The following is a 17,813-nucleotide window of genomic DNA, read 5'->3' as shown; positions in this document are numbered from 1 at the left end:
ATAAAGACTTACTTTATTGAAAACGTGCCCTGTTCTCTCTATAACTGCACTTCAGAAAAGTTGACAGAAAACAAGAGCTTGTGGTAAGCTGTGGTCTCAGCAGGTGCAGGGTCCATCCAGACTGTTCCAGAAACCTGCCAGTAGGCCGATGCCTTTAAAAACAAAGAAGTGACTGCTCAGTGTAAAATACCTTTTTAATAGGGAAGCAATTTCTATGACTTTTTGAAGAAATTAAGCACAGTTTTTAAGAAGATTCACAAATGGTTTTGTTGTTTTCTCTGTAATTCTCCTCTCCTATTGCACATTTTTATAGGCCTACATTGTATTAGTCGGTAAGAAATGCGTCAGTTTTGCTGCTTCACTGTTTAAAGTGATTTTAGTGTAGAGTATAATTTTATTGCCACCATAAAGGAAAAAAGAAACACTGTATACAAAAATCACAGTAAGTCGCAATGTTAGGCCATGTCCCACCTCCACATCTGTGATTGGTCCCCAAACCTGTATAAGGCGGGACTTGATCGTGACTGGCTGTAAATATAACCAATAGGAAAGTAGGACCAGGAGCGTCATCCGTGAATGGCCAATGAAAGCTCACCATGTTTGGGCAAAGGCTTGGTTTTATGCCTGCATTAAAACCCAGACTGTCCTTTCCCCCATCGCCTTACGCCAAGGGTAGGGGCGTGTGCATAGGCAGAAATTAAACCTAAAACTTTCTTTAGTGAAAGTTCATACTTACACTTTTTTTTAATTTTAAATCTATTTTCACTCGCTTTGTTTAAGCGTGTGGAGGACTTTTTCCATCGTTGATTTTTCGTTAAATAAAAGGCAACCTAACACAAAACAAGGTAAGTTATCCAATATTTATTCTACATCATCTTAACTGGGCATATGTTACACTTAAAGTTGGTATGACGATTTAAAAGCTCAAAACACGTCGTTATGTGGTTGTCCGTAGCTAAAACTAACGTTAAACTAACGTTAACGTTTAAATTGTGAATTAGCCTTAGCTTTAGCAGCTAACGGTTAACGTTACGTAGTTAACGTCATATTAGTTTGTCCTTTCCCCTTCACCTTTATGAAGCGTAACGTTAAATTGATTTAATACCCCACGGTGCTCTGTCTTCTAGTTGTAGCCACAGTTTTGGGGTTTGAACGGTGTTCTCACTTGTGTTTGTTGTCATCGGGCTCAGTGTTAGCTCTCCACTAGTGCGTACGGCAGCAGGGACATGTCCCGACATGACGCTGCTGCATGGCCTGGTCCTTTCCTATGATAGCCTGATCATGTGCCCACACTATCAACATACTCATGAAACATAGTCAATCATATATGTTAAGAAACTTGTATTAAACTTAATATGATCAAATACAATTTCAAATTGTGAGAAACGTATACAACATGTCCCTGTTGTGTATCTATGTTGTAAGTTGCCACCCCTTGACTAGTCCAGTTGAGTCCAGTTCAATGACAGCTGTTCACAGGGGAAGTTACTGGATAACTTACTTATTTGGAAACACTCCCATGTCTCAGTTACTCCTGAGCAATACACACATATCTAATCCAGACCTGTTCCTATTAGTGAAGTAACGTTACATTATTTATATATATATATATATATATATATATATATATATGTATATATATATATATATATATATATATATATATATATATATATATATATATATATATATAAAATAATGTATGGCAAGTAGGATGCATTGCGTTGGAGAGTTGACACTTTGTGTAGGACAATTATTGATGCATAATAAAAGGCTAGAGGTCATCTGGGATTTCATTATCTAAGCATGTACCCGCTGTCTCTTTCTTGACTTCGTTCATTAAATACAAATGTTTAACTTATTTGAATGTTACAGCAGAGAGAAACAGTAAATGACGTAATCTTTGGCAATCATATTTACATTATTATTTCCCCCCAGAGACCATATCACCCAGCATAATGTCTTCATACCTAAAGTTACAAAGTGTCACATATATTTCTAATGTCATACACAAAGTCTTGTCACACTATCATACTGGGACTTTGGAGTCAAAAATATTGTGTTTTAGTCCAGATTGATTCAGTAATAATTGGCTCTATTTCCCTATCTACACAGATGATCGACACAGTAACAGGACCCGGAGCACTGCCCTTTGCAGTTCAGCTGAAGGCCATGACGGATCTGGAGGGCCGCTACCAACCGAAGCTGAGCGGCTTGAGGCTCATCGAGAGCTCCCAGGACAATGGCCTCAGGATGACCAGCAGACTAAGGGAGCTGGAGGTGAAGGACCTGCTCTCTCTGACCAGGTTCTTTGGCTTCAGTTCAGAGACCTTCTCACTGGCCATCAGCTTGTTGGATCGATTCCTCTCCGTCATGAAGGTTTGTAAACACCTGAAAAGTACATCTTGTTTGCTCTCTAGAAATAATAGCTTGTTTTATAATATCATTTCCGTTCCCCGTCCTCCACAGATTCAACCAAAGCACCTGTCCTGCGTGGGCTTGTGCTGCTTCTACATTGCTGTGAAGTCCGCAGAAGAGGAGAAAAACGTGCCTCTAGCCAACGAACTGATCCGCATCAGTCAGAATCGCTTTACAGTGTCTGACATGATGAGGATGGAGAAGATCATCATGGAGAAGCTTTACTGGAAGGTGAAGGCCCCCACAGCCCTGCGCTTTCTCCGCCTCTTTCACAGCCATGTCCAGGAGCAGCTCGACGATGAGAAGTAAGGACAGATGGTCACATCAACCTGCAGGGCTGAACCATGACTCAACAAGAATATATTTACTCTTCTAAAATGTGTCTTCTCATATTTGGCTTTAAAGAGAATGCTAGCCAAAAATGTTTTTTAAAGCCAACAGGCACACATGAAGTCATGTAGATTTTTAGACATGTGACTTGAGAACAAATATGAAAATCTGTATAAAACATTATCAGTGATATCAGGTTGTTGTACTTGCGTCACTAAATTGACATTGATATAAGTCTAATCTAGTGAACTCTGCCTTATATCCATTTACAAGTTGGTCTTGATGGTAAAAGCTTTTTTTCTTTCCACAGCAAGAAGATACTGAGCCTTGAGAGACTGGAGGCTCAGCTGAAAGCCTGTCACTGCTCATTTGTCTTCTCCAAAATGAAGGTAGGCCTAAATAACCGGTCTGCCAACATTATAAATGTGGCCTCTTTCCAGTTGGAATTATATCGTATTCGATGATTTCATTCTGTTAAAGTGACGTCCAGCAGTTCCACTTTTCTAACTGTTTGCTTGGAAATCACTAAAAACTGTTATGTCTGTAGTGGAAATCCATCTCTGTTGAGCTGTTCAATCTATTTTTTACACATTTTCTTGTTTTCTGTATTTTTAAAATTAAGAATCCATACTCTGTTTCTCTGCAGCCATCTCTGCTCGCCATGGCTCTCCTGTGTTATGAGGCCCAGGAACAATACGACCCTGAGTACGCCGACAAATTACCAGAGACCCTGAAAAGCCTGCAGCAGCAGCTGAACGTAAGTACCAAGTGTTACAATCTTAAATATGTGTTCTGCAATTAACAACTCTGAAGTATTGTTTTAACTCCAAGTGGGTTTGGTGTAGCTTTGTTTGGTCAGAGCCCAAAGATTTCTTATTTTTTTGAATCTTTTTTTCTGTGCAGATCAGAGACGGGGACCTGATCTGTGTGCGTGAGTTGGTTGGAAAATGCCTGGCTGAATATGCCACCACCAGGTGCTCCAGGCCTAATGGCCAGAGGCTTCGCTGGACTATTTCGGGAAGAACTGCACGTCAGCTGAAGCCAAGCTACTACAGGATCACTCATCTTCCCACCATACCCGAGTCGGCTTGTTAAACCCCGGGGGTACGAACGGGTGACCTTGCATGCAGGGGAAAAAAAAAAAGATCACACCTGTCCCCAAATAATCTGTTTTCTGATTAGAGACAGCTTGTGGGCGACTTTCTTGCAGTATGGTCACCGACGTACGGCTCCACTTATTTTCCTTACAGATTTTCACCTGAGATGATGAATGTCTTTAAGGAAAAAAAGCGACAGAATGTTACAATTTTCCTACACTTTGTTTTCAATCATACATTTATCAAGCACACTGTATTTTATCTGCCCCAATGGCAAGGAGTAATGCTTTGTCAGGTTAAACTACCGCCATCTTGCTAAGTTTTACTTTCCTGGTTGAGTTGCTTGCACAAGTGTACAGTATGTTCTCGTTAAAAATCCGTACCACAGTGTTTGGTATTTCCTGGAACGGGTTGCTGGTCTAAAGCGAATAAGTATAGAACCACCTAGGTCCTCAGTCCACCATGTGGAAGAGGAGGGAGAAGGATTTTGTGATCAGCAAAAATGGAACCAAGAAATCGGGCCCAAAATCCTTAACTTCCACCCTAGGTTGCTAACTGTCCTGAATGCACACTCCTACCCAAGGTGATGATTTTTTGTTTTTATTTTGATACAGCGAGGGAGCTCTGGTTTTCTCCAGTGAAGTGAGGCTACTGACGATCAAGTCTTGAATGACTGACCACACAGTTTGAGCTAAAATGTCAGCAGTGGTTACAGATGAGTTGTTTTCACCAATTCTTAATTTGTGTACACAGAGGGAAGTGCCACGTGTAATTGATTCCCTCTATCAATGAGGCCGAGAACACTGAAAAAAAAAAAAGGTTGTTGCAGTGGAAATTTGGATTGGCACTTGTATTGCATTTCAGTTTCCCTGTCTAGTTGAAGTTTCTTTTAATGACATAAATAAAATGTGTTCTCAAATTCAAAATTGCCAATTGAATACACCATCTCGTTAACCTATGTACTTGTACCTTTCAATAAAACTTTATTGAAAAGCTATTGCTTGTGCATTCCTCTCATTATTTAAACATCACACAGGCTTCTTACAACCAAATGAAACCATTTCCATAAACTGTTCTGCCGCTCGACTTCATGTTATAAAAGGGCTGCTGAAAAGTGTCTGTGTCGAACAGAACAGCCAGTATTTCTGAAGGCAAATCGTTTTTTCATCATAGGAGCTCTGATTAATCCACTGTCCATCTGTGTGCCGTGGGTGTCCTCAGCAGTGTTCGTGAGGCAGAGGTGACATCTCGAGCATGTACCCGGCTGTTGGTGTCACATCATCGGTCACTTCTGTAAACTGGAAAAGTCTGGACCACCACCGGAAAAATTCCCAGAGATCTCTGCACCACTGAAGTCAAACCCAGGATTCTAAAAAAGGGGTGCAACAATTCATAAGCATACAGCTAGCATACATTATCATTTATTTTACAAATCCACACTAAATTTAATGACATGCTCTGAGAATAAATTCATATCTGATGTCTGTCACCCGAAACATTGTTAAAGTGAAAAAAAAACCCACATTTACTCATCTCAAACCAAAATTAGGGGTTCATAAGCTGTGAATAATGGCTTTCTTACTTATTAAATAATCTACTAATGTGTTAAAAGCAATTAAGAACAATTAGTATTTTAATATTAGCATTTATAAGTATTTTATTAACACAACCCTGGTGGTTTATAAGAAAATGGAACATTCATAATCATTTATAACTACATTATTACCAAATAAAAACTAGCCAAAGAGGGTTTTACACATCCTGGCAACAATAGCTGATCAGTAGTAAATCATGTATACACCATTATTCACAACTTAAAAGCCTTTTATCAGGGGTGGTGATGTGTAGAGGAAGACAGGTGCATCTGGTAACTCATAATAATAACACACTTCATACATCATGACCCTTCAGGTGGCACTTGATTAAACTAACCTCCCGCTGGAACCTCTCCAGTGTGAGCTTCCTTTGCATCTGGTCCTGGACCCAGGCATTCGCACAGTATTCCCCCTCCAGCAGGGACGACCAGCAGTTCCCTGCCTCTCTGTTCGTCTTCATCAGAATGATCCGGATGAGACATTTGTCCTCTGAGCAGAAAAAGGAGTGAGATAAGGGCGGCTTTTGTACACTAAAATCTAAGATAATGAGTACGTCCCTTTGAGGCGTGCAACCTACCGAGTGTCCATGTAGCCTCGTCAGACATGGTCGTGTCGAACAACTTTCCCTGACATGAATGTAAAAAGATGAGATTGTGAGATTAATGTATTAGCATTTAAAATTATTTTACGATTTCACTAAAATACGGTGCACCACCAAGAGTTGGGCTGAACTCAAGTCCTCCCCCCCCCCCCCCCCCCTCTTCTAGGAACAGGAGTTCATTTATTTTCTTTAAGTTAAGGAGTTGTTCTCAAGGAGGTTGAGAGGAAGAAAGCAAAAGTAAAATCAATAAAAAGCAATGTCATCTATATATTCTGGAGCTAACCCCCCTCGAGCCTTAAAAGTAGGGCTGGGCAATAATTCAATATAATCATTTATCCTCTTTTAACGCAATCACATCCTGATGTTATCATATACCGAGATATTGTGATACACAAATATGTCATACCTGGTAATGAGTCTGCCTGCACTTCGTTGAATCCGCTAAAGTTTATTGAGGTTTTCTTGTGTGAGGCTTGAAAAGAGTGTTCTGCAATAATCCAGCCAGGATTAAATCAATGCATGAATTACAATCGGAAGTACGGTCCCCGAATGTGAGATTTGTTCCAGATGTTCGTCCCACTTCCTGACTGGCATCCTGTAGATCCGGAGTAGAGAGACACCAGGTCCAGCTCTCCAACCCAGGTGATGCAGTTTGAGGAAAGCTTTATATACTGGAGGCTTTGATGCCTCTTGATTTGATCATGTTTGATAGGGTTAATTTTGTTTAATGCAAGTACACACACGTTTTAAATCAAGAGTGAGGACTTTTCTTTTTGCCGCTGCTTTTCAGTAAACTAAACACTGTAACTTCTATTCCTTTGATATTCTTGGTTTTATTTCATTTTTTGAGATAGTTTTATCTGAATGTCATTTTATATCTAAAAGTCATTTTATGCATTTCTTTCCAATGCATTTAATGTTTTGAATAAAGCACTTTGAATTACCTTGTTGTTAAAAGGTGCTATCAGATAAACGTGCCAAAACCATCATCAATTTACCAAAACCATATATTTTATGTTGCTTTCCTTTCTCTATAGAGTTGTAATAAAAAATCACATACTCCCACACTGTACCATTTTATAGACCTTTTCGATGTCATTCCATTGCTAGGCAACAGCCTTGGTCCTAGTTAACTTCCTGTCAGCTGATGTCATTCACAGACACTGCTGCAGGATATAAACTAGGACACATTTATAATGTTTATGTTTACATCTTTGCAAAGGTCTATGGATTTCAACTGGAAACTGAAAACACACACAAAACCGATTGAGAAAACTCAAAAAGAGCCGACTCATTGGATCCCACATGATCGCCATCATCACCACAGTTAAAACCACAGTGATTCAGGAGTTTACCTTGAAGATTTCCGTCCCTTTGACGCGCAGCTCGATGTCTCTGGATCCCAGATGACACTTGACCTCTTTACCGGACGTCCCGTGAGGCACGCTGACTTCGATGAAGACCTCCTCCATGGTCTGGTACCAGGATCCCCAGGGGGTCTTGCAGGGGACGACACCGCTCCTCTCCTCGAAGTGCACCGACATGCTGCAGCCTCACATCGGGCTCACTTTCTCGAAACTTCTTCTTCTTCTCTCGCTATGTGTTGCAGTTCCGGTTGTGAACAACATGGCGGCCGCATCGCCATCTTCTGTCTGCTGAAGCGAACTACAGCAAGAGAAATAACTCTCGGGGTACATGTCAGCCCTTTGTTGGTGCTTTATTGTCATTATTGAAGTGAAATTGGATGAGTTGCATTGACTGTTTGTTTTTGTTTTGATTATTTTTACTTTAGCATTAAAGGAGACCAAGAGAATTCACTGTTTGTCTAAAAATGGAGCAGATTTACTAATCTGTTAATTAGATTACTGTTCCTGACTTGGTGTCTCCGGTGGCCTTATGTAGACCTACCAGTCACTTTAGCTGCACACATAAGGACTTTAGCTGACTGCAGATTTGGTGATATGCTGCCCAGGATGGCTCTCCTGACATTAACGTTAGTTTCTTTTACCTGCTGGATAAGGTAAGTCTTCCCTCTGTGCTTGAACAACGGTTACCATGAGTACCACGAGCCCTAGAGTTTGACCTTCAGTTTCTCTGCAGTCTTGGTGGCGTGCGTGGAAATGAGAAGGTTTACTCGGACAACATCACTCTAATTTTGGATCGACTTTTGGATGGTTATGACAACAGACTGCGACCTAATTCAGGAGGTAATTCAGACTTTAAAATCCTAAAGCCGTGTTTCTAAAGACTTATGTTTAGTATTTAAAGTTGTACTCTGTAAGAACTGAGAGACCTTGTTTGTAGCGGCCTCCTTAGCTGTAAGATGTAACTGCAGGGAGCCTGTTCTTTCAGGGCCCTCCATCTTGTCACGTTAACGGTCACTGTAACTGAGTTCGAAATTGTTCCCTATCATAGAAGTAGTGTATATAGTGTGCATGCCATTTTGTAGTGGTTTTCATATCCTCTGTTAGTCCACCAGAAAATACCCAGAATGCACAAGTAATTTGAGTGTACATACGATGTGCACTACATTGTACTCCTGTTTACCACAATGCAATGTGGTCGTGTTTGTAGAGAAGAAGAAGCAGAAGAGGTGCTAATGGCAGCCAGGTGTCTGAAAGCTAACTGCAGTTACGCACAGCCATTACTCACGAGCAAGCTTACTACTGTTACTCGCTCGTGAAATAAATTAACTGTGGGCTATTACAGCTCACAATCAGGACACACAACCATTGTTAATAAAACTACAGTTAAACACCAACGCAATTTTAACATTGATATTAACTTGATATTAACTTGCAACAGCAATACAACCTTTTACCGTTCTCCTGAGTGCAGCTTTGTATCATAAACAGACAAACAAGATTACAGCTCCGTTTGTTTACATGATGCTGGACGCATCCGCTTCCATCACACATATATCCGGCATCTATTGATGCAACGATATTTTAGAAAAATCCAGTGTAGTGTCTGAAATCTTGTTTGGTCATTCCCTGTATAGACCTTTTTAAAAGATGTAAACATAAACATTCTAAATGTGTCCTGGTTTATTTCCTGTTGCCGTGTATGTGAATGACATCAATTGACAGGAAGTTAACATGGACCAGGGCTGTTGCCTAGCAATGGAACTCTGTTGAAAAAGTCTATACGGCTGTTCAGTCGGACATAACACCCTTAGATTTCCAGGTCCAAACGCTCTGTTGAAAAAAAAAAGACAACAACGGCCGAACATGTGAACGATAACGATCACCTCTAATGTTGGTTTGACACCTTTTTCATCCATAAGAAAGAGGTAAAAGGACAGTTATGTTGTTTTTTATAAACTCCATAGTGACAGTTTAATAAACACTAGCTGTGTTAGAAATCGTTCCCTCATTCACCCACTCGATATCCTCTATATAATGTTTATATAATAGTGCACTATATAGTAAATGAAAATAACCACGGAGAATTTGAACACCAAAAAAATGGTGTACACACTATATAGCGCACTACCTCTATGATAGGGAACAATTTCGAACCCAGCTATTCACCTCTTTACTTCCAGTCCGTCCCTTATATGTTACCCTTTTGAATCCACACACACACACACACACACACACACACACACACACACACACACACACACACACACACACACACACACACACACACACACACACACACACACACACACACACACACACACACACACACACACACACACACACACACACGTTCCTGTTACACTTCTGCCCTTACTACCATAAGCCTGACTCAGAAGTTGGAAGTGGCCGATTTCCGATTACAAGTGAACGCAGCATAACGTCATAAACACGGGTCTATTTGTTGAAATGTCGCCACAGACTCTGCAAAAAGGCAAGTAGAAGTGCTTCCATTAGTGGGTCATATGATCAATCAACATTGTTTTGACTCATTTTTTGATAGATAATAACCTAAAAGACAACTAAATAGATGAAAATATTATGGAGTACAACTTTAAATAGATTGTGCTAGGCTATTTTTTGCATCTTGTATTATTGTGTGCACTGTACAGCTGTTAATTCCCGCTCCAGGTGGTGTTACGGAGGTGAAGACAGACATCTTTGTCACCAGCTTTGGACCTGTTTCAGATGTCGAGATGGTAAGACACTAAGGAGATGTATATGTGCTGACTCAAAGATTAAACTGAATTCCTGCCTTATGGGCAATCTGCCATGAGACCATCTAATGAGCTTTAATCTGTTTGACCAGCCCTATAACTCCATTATTGATGGCCTCTAAATCAATATGACAACATGTCAGACAGAGGGAATGGCTGAATGAATTGATTAATGATTATCTAGGATGAGTGGCATCCATCATTGCCTCGTCATCTCTCCACACCTTCCACTGCAAGTTGAAAAGACTCTCCAGTATCATGCATATAGATGAATCTCAGTATGGACGATGATTGCAGTTTAGAGTTAGGATTTTGGGCAGTTTGGTTTGTTTTACATCCACTAACTTTGTACGTTCATGTTTCAGGAGTTCACTATGGACATGTTCTTCCGTCAGATGTGGTTTGATGAGCGGCTGAAATTTGAGGGCCCCACTGAAATCCTGCGGCTGAACAATCGCATGGTGGACAAGATCTGGACGCCAGACACTTTTTTCCGAAACTCCAAGAAGTCCATTTCTCATAACACAACCACACCTAACAAACTCTTCCGCATCATGCAGAACGGGACCGTCTTCTATACCATGAGGTGATCTTACATTGAACACTCATGGTTTTGCTGATGGGATCTTATGTGAGAACACTGAGTTTATAGGAAAAAGAAAAATTGTGTCTGTGTGTTCTTTTGCTGTCAGACTGACAATCGGTGCAGAGTGTCCGATGAGACTGATGGACTTCCCCATGGATGGACATGCCTGTCCTCTCAGGTTTGGAAGCTGTAAGTGTAACAAAGGAATAATAATACTAATATCCAGATTCATAGAGGTGTCTAACCTTTGAATTTTTAAAAGTTTTTTCCTGATTTTCTTTGCATATTTAGATGCCTACACTAGCAGTGAAATCCTTTTCACATGGAGGAAGGGACCAATAGCATCTGTTGATTGTCCCGCTGAGTCCATAAGTCTTCTGCAGTATGACCTGGTGGGACAGACTTTGTCTAGTGAGATATTCAAATCAAATACAGGTAATTCTCACCGTCAGCTACCACATGTGAGGACACCGCATACACACTCTTAGGAGCTACATGTTTTTTTTAAATTTTCATGAAATGATGAATCTGAGAGTAGATGAGTGTCTACAAGCTCTGTACTAGTGTCCATTACTCCCTGGCAGCAGAGATGATATAAAAGCAAAGGCTTCCTGTAGCAGCCATCGAGTGTAAGATGCTTAAGTGGTCAGGCCTAATGCTTACGGTGTGCCTTTAAAAAGAACTGTGGGGTTTAAAGCCCAGTAAATGACAGAGAGGAGGAAGAATTGAGTAGTGTTTGGGTGCATGTGTGTGTGTATGTGTGTGTGTGTGCATGTGTGTGCGTGCACATGTGTTTTCTTTTTTCTCTAGAAGAAGAAGTGCCCCCCTGCTGTGAACCCAGCAGATTCCTGGAATAGAAAGGGAAAGCACGATGCAGGCTCTAAAAATGTAGAGATGGTACCCATTTAGAAAACAGAGAGAGAGAGAGGAAACCTCTGTATGTGTGTGCGTGCATCGTGTTTTTGGTCTGTGAATGTCTGCATGCATGTGTTTAGACAGAGCGGGGCAGTGTTACGCATAGTGACACTGCATGCTCTCTTACTGCCCCCTCCTCACTCGCTCCTTCCTCTTGACTTTATCCCATTTCCAAATGTCTGGTCGGCTCCCTCCTCCTTCCCTCCTCCTTTCCCTCCTCCTTTCTCTCCTTCCTTTTGTCTCTCACATGATGTCTCCAGTCCTATAACAGCAGCGATATATCTATATGCTTTCTATCAGCAGCTATCCTGTTTCAAGGGCAGGCAAGGGTAACCGTGCTACTGTGCTCTGTCCCTCAGGGTTGCTCTCTTCACACGTGCTGTTTATCTTGCAGGTCACTACTCTGTGCAGGTGGTCCATTTCCACCTCCAGAGGAAGCTGGGCTACTACCTCATTCAGACTTACATCCCTCTTATAATGGTCGTTGTGCTGTCACAAGTCTCTTTTTGGATCAACAAAGAGTCTGTTCCTGCACGCACAGTTGCAGGTACACTCTTCTTCCCACCAATTAATGTGTACTAATCATGTTTGGCATTGTAATACTCCTCCATGTGTGTTTCATAAATGCTCGTCTTCCTCCAGGCATCACCACGGTGCTGACCATGACCACCTTGAGCATCAGCGCCCGTGAGTCACTTCCCAAAGTAGCCTACGCCACCGCCATGGACTGGTTCATTGCGGTGTGTTTTGCCTTTGTGGCATCGGCACTTGTCGAGTTTGCAGCAGTGAACTACTTCGCCACCCTCCAGGCCAACCAACTGAAGAGGCAGAAAGCAAGACAAGACAAGCTTGAAGTGTTGGCTAGTGGCAGCGACGATGGTGACAACATGGTGATGATCGCTTGGTTGACTTTCCGTTTGAAGAACCAAAAAATCAGTTTTATTTCCAGTTTATTTTCCCAATTTACTGAACTCTTTCCTCAAAATGGAAAAGATAAATATTAGCAAGTTCGGGAAATTAATGATACAGGTGGGTTCCTGGTTGTTAACATAGATGATATACATCTTTACAACCAGATTTTCCTGAGAACTGATTATAGGATAGTAGGTATAAGCAACCTCCTCGGAAACATCAGCGCATCCTGTCACTTGAAGAAGGGGTGTGATTCATATCACTTGGCATCTCAAAATGCATTTACATAGCTAATAATGGTGAGTGGAGGTACGGAGTCTCGTCAGTGTTACAGAGGTTTTGATGCAGCGATTTTGATAATGAACAGAAAGCCAGTAGCTTCAGACTCAGATGTAGAGAAAAAATAAATAATGCCACAGATAGGAGGTCTTTTTCTATGCATTTCCAAGTAGTCACCCTGCCTCTTCCATTCTCCTCATTCAGGGCACACCACACATTAAATAGTAATACGTGCTGTTGTAGCGCTCTCATCTCTAGCTATATGCTTTATGCTAATACAGTAAGCCACCACAGCATCCTCCTGGGATCTGTCTCACGTGTAGGGCTCATGGTTAGATGCTTTAAAAATAGCCTCAGTGTGAGAACAGAGAACAACTCCAGTACTCCTCCCTGCATATTCTCCTATCCATCCTATGGGCATTCAGCAAACTACCTGCTGCGTTCTATAGGGATGTTGGCATGCCATTGAGAGAAAACTCCTGTGGGAACCAACATGACTTCCAGCCTTACATACAGGAATTCAGCATATTAAAATCACCATATATGTACTCACCGGGCTGGAAATTCAATGTTTATGTATAACATTAACTACTCTTTTTCCCTCAATAACTCCATCTCATATCTTCCTGCTTTTCCTCCAAATACCCCCCCCAACCAGTCGGAAAGCGGCCGCCTGAAGAGGAGAAATCACTCAGTGTGTCGCAGTGAGCCAGGAGACGCTCCACCGGTGCCGATTTTCCTCCAGCAGGGTTCAGCATTTCCTCAAATCCCGCAGCTGGCCGGCACCAGTCCCATCGACAAGTGGGCCCGCATCCTCTTCCCCCTGGCCTTCGCCCTCTTCAACCTCGTCTACTGGTACATCTACCTGGCAAAGGACACCATGGAGAGTGCCAGGTACACTGGTCACATTCAATTGTCTTGGTACATTTACATCGGTCTTGATACTGCTATATTCTATATTTTTCTTACCATCAAACCATCCAAACCCGTGAGATAGCTAAGAGCTCCAGGAACATGAAAACACATCAACGTGCCACACTTTTACACCGGATGACATGTTCCTTTATTTTGACAAACATGGACACTGTAGTTTCTTTTGAAGCAATCACACATATATACCGTACACTGTCTTTCAGCCAGAAGTGATGGGTTGAGCTCCAAATGTGCATTAATCTTCACTTGGAAATATATCTTCCAATAAAAGCACACTGTTAAAGTAATATTTGCTAAAAACATACAGTGCCCAGCTTTTTTAGGATATACCGTAAGGTACGTATTTAGGATTAACACAGAATACATCAACATTGTTCTTTAAAGGTCCCATACTGTTAAAAGTGGGATTTTCATGTCTTTTTTGATTATAAAGCAGTGTGAGGTGCTATATGAATATTGTGAATGTATCAAAGTGCTTAATCCACAGAGAAATGCACACATTCTGTATTAAATGAGCCGTCAGGACTTCTGTACGGTTTTGATGTCCAACTATACTATATATCTATAGGTAGAAATTGGAGAGAAATTAACATCATGAATCAAGATTACAGCTTTCCCTGACATTAGCATTTACATATATCAGTGTATTTCGTTTTTGGTTCAGTCTTTTTCGCGGGTAAAGTTCCGCTGTACTCCAGAGCGGGAACAGTATGCCCCTGTTGGTGTCGACACGTCCAGCGGGTGTGCTCCAGAATCTACCCTTTTTTCATGGAGAGGGGCTTAAGGAGCCAGCGTTTCAGACAGAGGGTAAAAATAATGTGCTTTTTCTAAACATTAAAGCATGTAAACATATTCTAGTAGAAACCCAAAATACAAGTATAAACTTGAGCATAAAATGGGGCATTTAATTGTAGTATATGTAATGTAGACTGCACAAAGCAATATCTACCTGCAACCTCATATAATAAGTTGAATGTGTTAACCAGTTATGAAAGAGTAATTATCACGTCTGAATCTGAGTAATACTTGGATAATTGAAGGGGGAAATTTGTCTGGCAGTTCACAGGAAAAGAAAAATCTTTTTATGTTTGCAAACTTCAAGGTTTATGTTATAGCCCTTATTGAGAGGTCCCACTGATGTGAACATATAGTGTTTTTACCCAGTATCACATCTTACAAGAAAGCTTCCCTCTTTCAGTTTAACCTTTAACCTTTGCGTGACAAGGCAGCCGATCCAGAAAGCCTTTCATGCAAAATATTAAAAATAGCCGAGACATACTTGGAAGATATCCAGCATTCTTGTACAAATGAGGTAAAAAGGCAAAAAAATGGACGAAAGGATATTTATGCATACTTACTTTGTATCTCAAAGAGCTACAACCCTGTCTCTCTCTGCTCTAATTATGATAGCTTCAGTGGAACAATAACTACCCACAGTTTTTGTCAAAGACTTTTATCTAGGCAGTAAAGACATCAATAATTTCTAATGCTGAAACAGCCCCGGGAGTTGTAGGGGGGGGTGAGGAGAATGATGTTAGGTGGCGTTGTTGCTGCATAGACGCCAGCTCTGTGGCTTTTATCATCATCATGGATTTACAATAAAGAAAGACTGGGTGCTCCGTTAATTTGAAAAGAAAAAAATATGCATCAAGCTCTCTCTTTTATATAAGGTTTACCTGAGGGCTGGCAAAACCTCAGCTGTTTTAATGACAACACTGTTTCTCCGTGGGGAGCAGGTCTCACAGGCAAAAAGAAACCAGAGCTTACTTTGTACATTAAGAACATGAAAAAGCCACTATTCACTTTCCCGCTTATAAGTGAGCCACTTATAGAACACAAAGCTCCATGTCCAAGAAAGAAAGAAAGAGATACAGTGCAAAAAGACAGAGAGAGAGGGAGAGAGGGAGATGTGTTATGCAACACTGGGGAGTGCAAATCTGCTCATCATGCTTCTCATGTTCCTGTCAGAGAATTTTTATGGTTGTTTTGTTTGTAATGTTCTGCAGAGTAATGAGAGAGACAAGATGGAGAGCACTGAACAGCTGCATCACATCTATTTCTTTTAGATGTTTTGGCCACGTCCCTCACTCGGTACTTTTGAAGAAGGACAGGGTGCACAGTAACAGTTTGGGCTGTGCAGAATACTGCAGACAAAGAGTCTAAATGTGAGAAGAGAGACGTTTCTGTATGTGCCCCTCTCACAATTTTTTTGTGCTTTGCTGTATTCTGGTCTTGCAGGGCTCCCTAAAAGAGGACCAGGACAAGGGTGCGAGCAGCCGGAGAGACCTTCAGCATCCAGCCAGCATCACCTCACCCTCTCCTCTTTGTGTGTGTGTGTGTGTGTGTGTGTGTGTGTGTGTGTGTGTGTGCGTGCGTGCGTGCGTGTGAACAAGCGCTCAGCAGTCACTCTGCACTCATCTGAGGAGGAAATGAATCAGAAACTCATTTATTCTCCTACCACACATCTATTAATTTCACAGGCTGTGACCACTGCCCACTTGTGTTCTGATCAGCAGCTGAAGAGCCCGCCCTTCACGGCCCTCAATCACTTTTAAGCCTGTCACGTACACACACACACACACACACACACACACACACACACACACACACGCACACACACACACACACACACAGACACACTCACACACACAACAACTTCTCAGGGGCCCCCGGACCCGAGACAGACGCCGTGCACACACATACAGCACGCATGACACTCAGACACACAAACCAAGAAACACATCAAAAAGAAGCGGATGATATAATCTATGATGGCTGTAACTGGTGGTGATGCAACAGTGAACCAATGCTTTCAGAAGCCTGCCCTCTACAGAAGCACGGCTCCCACTACAACAAGATCAAAGGCAATTTAGAGGAGGCTCGCATCCCTCCCCGCGGCTTCAAAAAATGTACTCAAACCTGAGAAAATGAATTGCGGGATTGTGTTTTCCATCCCACCTTTCTGCTCTGGCGCTCCGGTGCTCCCGCTGCATTTTCACATCCACCGCAGGTCCTCTGAAAACACAGAGTAGGATATAATACCCATGGGTGTTGATGACATTAATTTTCTATTTTTGTACGGATGCTGCATGATTGTTGGGCACAGATGTTTGCATATGAAGTGTCTACCTGCAATGGATGGAATGTTATTCTCTGTTTTTAAGCCACTTAACTTGTCCTGTAACATACAAACTGAAGGAATAAACTTGATGTGCAGTTGACATTTTGGCCACTTTAACCCTTTAGTGCATCCTTTTGGTTTTTTGACCTTGTCGGGATAAAGATAATTCCTCTGCCAAGTAATAAATAAAAGAATAAAACAAGGTTGAAATCAACACCACTGTTGTTCATTTCACTCCTGGCACACATGCTCGCTTCTTCATTACGCACAACCACTTGTCCCTTTAATATTTTTCTCTGCAATGGAAACTGCTCATCCACCATCATCAGTCTCCACTCTTTGATCTTGGGCTGGCTCCACGCATGCGCCTCTCATTGGCTCCTCTGCACTGTCTGGAGTAAGTTGGATGTGCGCTCTCCTCACTCGCATCCCGAAACCGCCTCAAAACTGTTGCGATGGGGAGGATCAGGAAAAACCACTTTGGGATTTTGACTTTTTCTTTACTAGTGACTTTTGTCTGGACTCTAAGGTAACCTCGTTTTCTATTTTTGTTGGTCCCCTGTCTTGCATGTCATGTATAGCCTCTGTTAAAGCGTGGCTGGCGTGTGGTATTAATAAGCTGTTTTGCATTACACCACCTTTTTTTTCCTCCCACAGCGTCAAGGATATCAAAGATCCGAGCAACATGCCTCTGGTAAAAGAAACAGTGGACAGACTGATGAAAGGATACGACATTCGGTTGAGGCCAGATTTCGGAGGTAACGGAAGCCAATTGAAAACGGAATATCATGTTTTCACGCCCTCCTGACGTGCGATACATGTTTAATGAATCGCAAAATATGCTTTAATTTACGTAATCATCCCCTTCACCGCCAAATAGGCCTT

The 17,813-nt window shown here is 41.7% G+C and overlaps 4 protein-coding genes across 4 annotated transcripts in view; 3 read left to right on the top strand and 1 right to left on the bottom strand.

Moving 5' to 3' along the window:
• The first annotated feature begins 635 nt into the window (after nucleotides 1–635).
• On the top strand, nucleotides 636–4,842 carry ccng1 (cyclin G1). The gene is made up of 6 exons (XM_083915137.1): nucleotides 636–845; nucleotides 2,116–2,379; nucleotides 2,470–2,723; nucleotides 3,059–3,137; nucleotides 3,395–3,505; nucleotides 3,652–4,842. The coding sequence occupies exons 2-6, from the start codon at nucleotides 2,116–2,118 to the stop codon at nucleotides 3,841–3,843; spliced, it is 900 nt and encodes a 299-aa protein (XP_083771263.1). The 5' UTR covers nucleotides 636–845; the 3' UTR covers nucleotides 3,844–4,842.
• Nucleotides 4,843–4,967: 125 nt separating this feature from the next.
• On the bottom strand, nucleotides 4,968–7,597 carry nudcd2 (NudC domain containing 2). The gene is made up of 4 exons (XM_083915138.1): nucleotides 7,397–7,597; nucleotides 6,018–6,066; nucleotides 5,778–5,929; nucleotides 4,968–5,214 (listed from the first exon to the last, which is right to left on the bottom strand). The coding sequence occupies exons 1-4, from the start codon at nucleotides 7,583–7,585 to the stop codon at nucleotides 5,131–5,133; spliced, it is 474 nt and encodes a 157-aa protein (XP_083771264.1). The 5' UTR covers nucleotides 7,586–7,597; the 3' UTR covers nucleotides 4,968–5,130.
• Nucleotides 7,598–8,002: 405 nt separating this feature from the next.
• gabra6a (gamma-aminobutyric acid type A receptor subunit alpha6a) lies at nucleotides 8,003–16,055 on the top strand (the record flags this gene model as incomplete). The annotated part of the gene is made up of 10 exons (XM_083915421.1): nucleotides 8,003–8,061; nucleotides 8,142–8,248; nucleotides 10,097–10,164; nucleotides 10,548–10,768; nucleotides 10,875–10,957; nucleotides 11,060–11,203; nucleotides 12,078–12,230; nucleotides 12,326–12,573; nucleotides 13,533–13,768; nucleotides 16,046–16,055. The coding sequence occupies 10 exons, from the start codon at nucleotides 8,003–8,005 to the stop codon at nucleotides 16,053–16,055; spliced, it is 1,329 nt and encodes a 442-aa protein (XP_083771547.1).
• Nucleotides 16,056–17,320: 1,265 nt separating this feature from the next.
• Nucleotides 17,321–17,813, top strand: part of gabrb2a (gamma-aminobutyric acid type A receptor subunit beta2a) — a gene marked incomplete at its 3' end in the record, with an annotated part of 35,022 nt that continues 34,529 nt past the window's right edge. Inside the window, exons 1-2 of the mRNA XM_083914952.1 lie at nucleotides 17,321–17,457; nucleotides 17,586–17,686. Coding sequence (XP_083771078.1) covers nucleotides 17,384–17,457; nucleotides 17,586–17,686 — 175 coding nt within the window. The 5' untranslated portion in view covers nucleotides 17,321–17,383. The remainder of the gene's footprint in view (nucleotides 17,458–17,585; nucleotides 17,687–17,813) is intronic.

This window comes from Echiichthys vipera (genome assembly GCF_963691815.1).
Source record: "Echiichthys vipera genome assembly, chromosome: 6".
Taxonomy (NCBI): Eukaryota; Metazoa; Chordata; class Actinopteri; order Perciformes; family Trachinidae; genus Echiichthys; species Echiichthys vipera.
The sequence above is the reverse complement of the archived record's forward strand: the minus strand, read 5'-3'. Positions and strand labels throughout refer to the sequence as shown.

What these genes read in the sequence shown, in the direction of transcription:
- ccng1 (XM_083915137.1), top strand. Translation starts at nt 2,116, where the DNA reads ATGATCGACACAGTAACAGGACCCGGAGCACTGCCCTTTGCAGTTCAG. An exon ending in GAGCAGCTCGACGATGAGAA is followed by an intron (nt 2,724 to 3,058) that starts GTAAGGACAGAT and finishes TTCTTTCCACAG; the next exon opens with CAAGAAGATACTGAGCCTTG. An exon ending in TTGTCTTCTCCAAAATGAAG is followed by an intron (nt 3,138 to 3,394) that starts GTAGGCCTAAAT and finishes GTTTCTCTGCAG; the next exon opens with CCATCTCTGCTCGCCATGGC.
- nudcd2 (XM_083915138.1), bottom strand. Translation starts at nt 7,585, where the DNA reads ATGTCGGTGCACTTCGAGGAGAGGAGCGGTGTCGTCCCCTGCAAGACC. An exon ending in AAGGGACGGAAATCTTCAAG is followed by an intron (nt 6,067 to 7,396) that starts GTAAACTCCTGA and finishes CATTCATGTCAG; the next exon opens with GGAAAGTTGTTCGACACGAC. An exon ending in CGAGGCTACATGGACACTCG is followed by an intron (nt 5,930 to 6,017) that starts GTAGGTTGCACG and finishes TTTTCTGCTCAG; the next exon opens with AGGACAAATGTCTCATCCGG.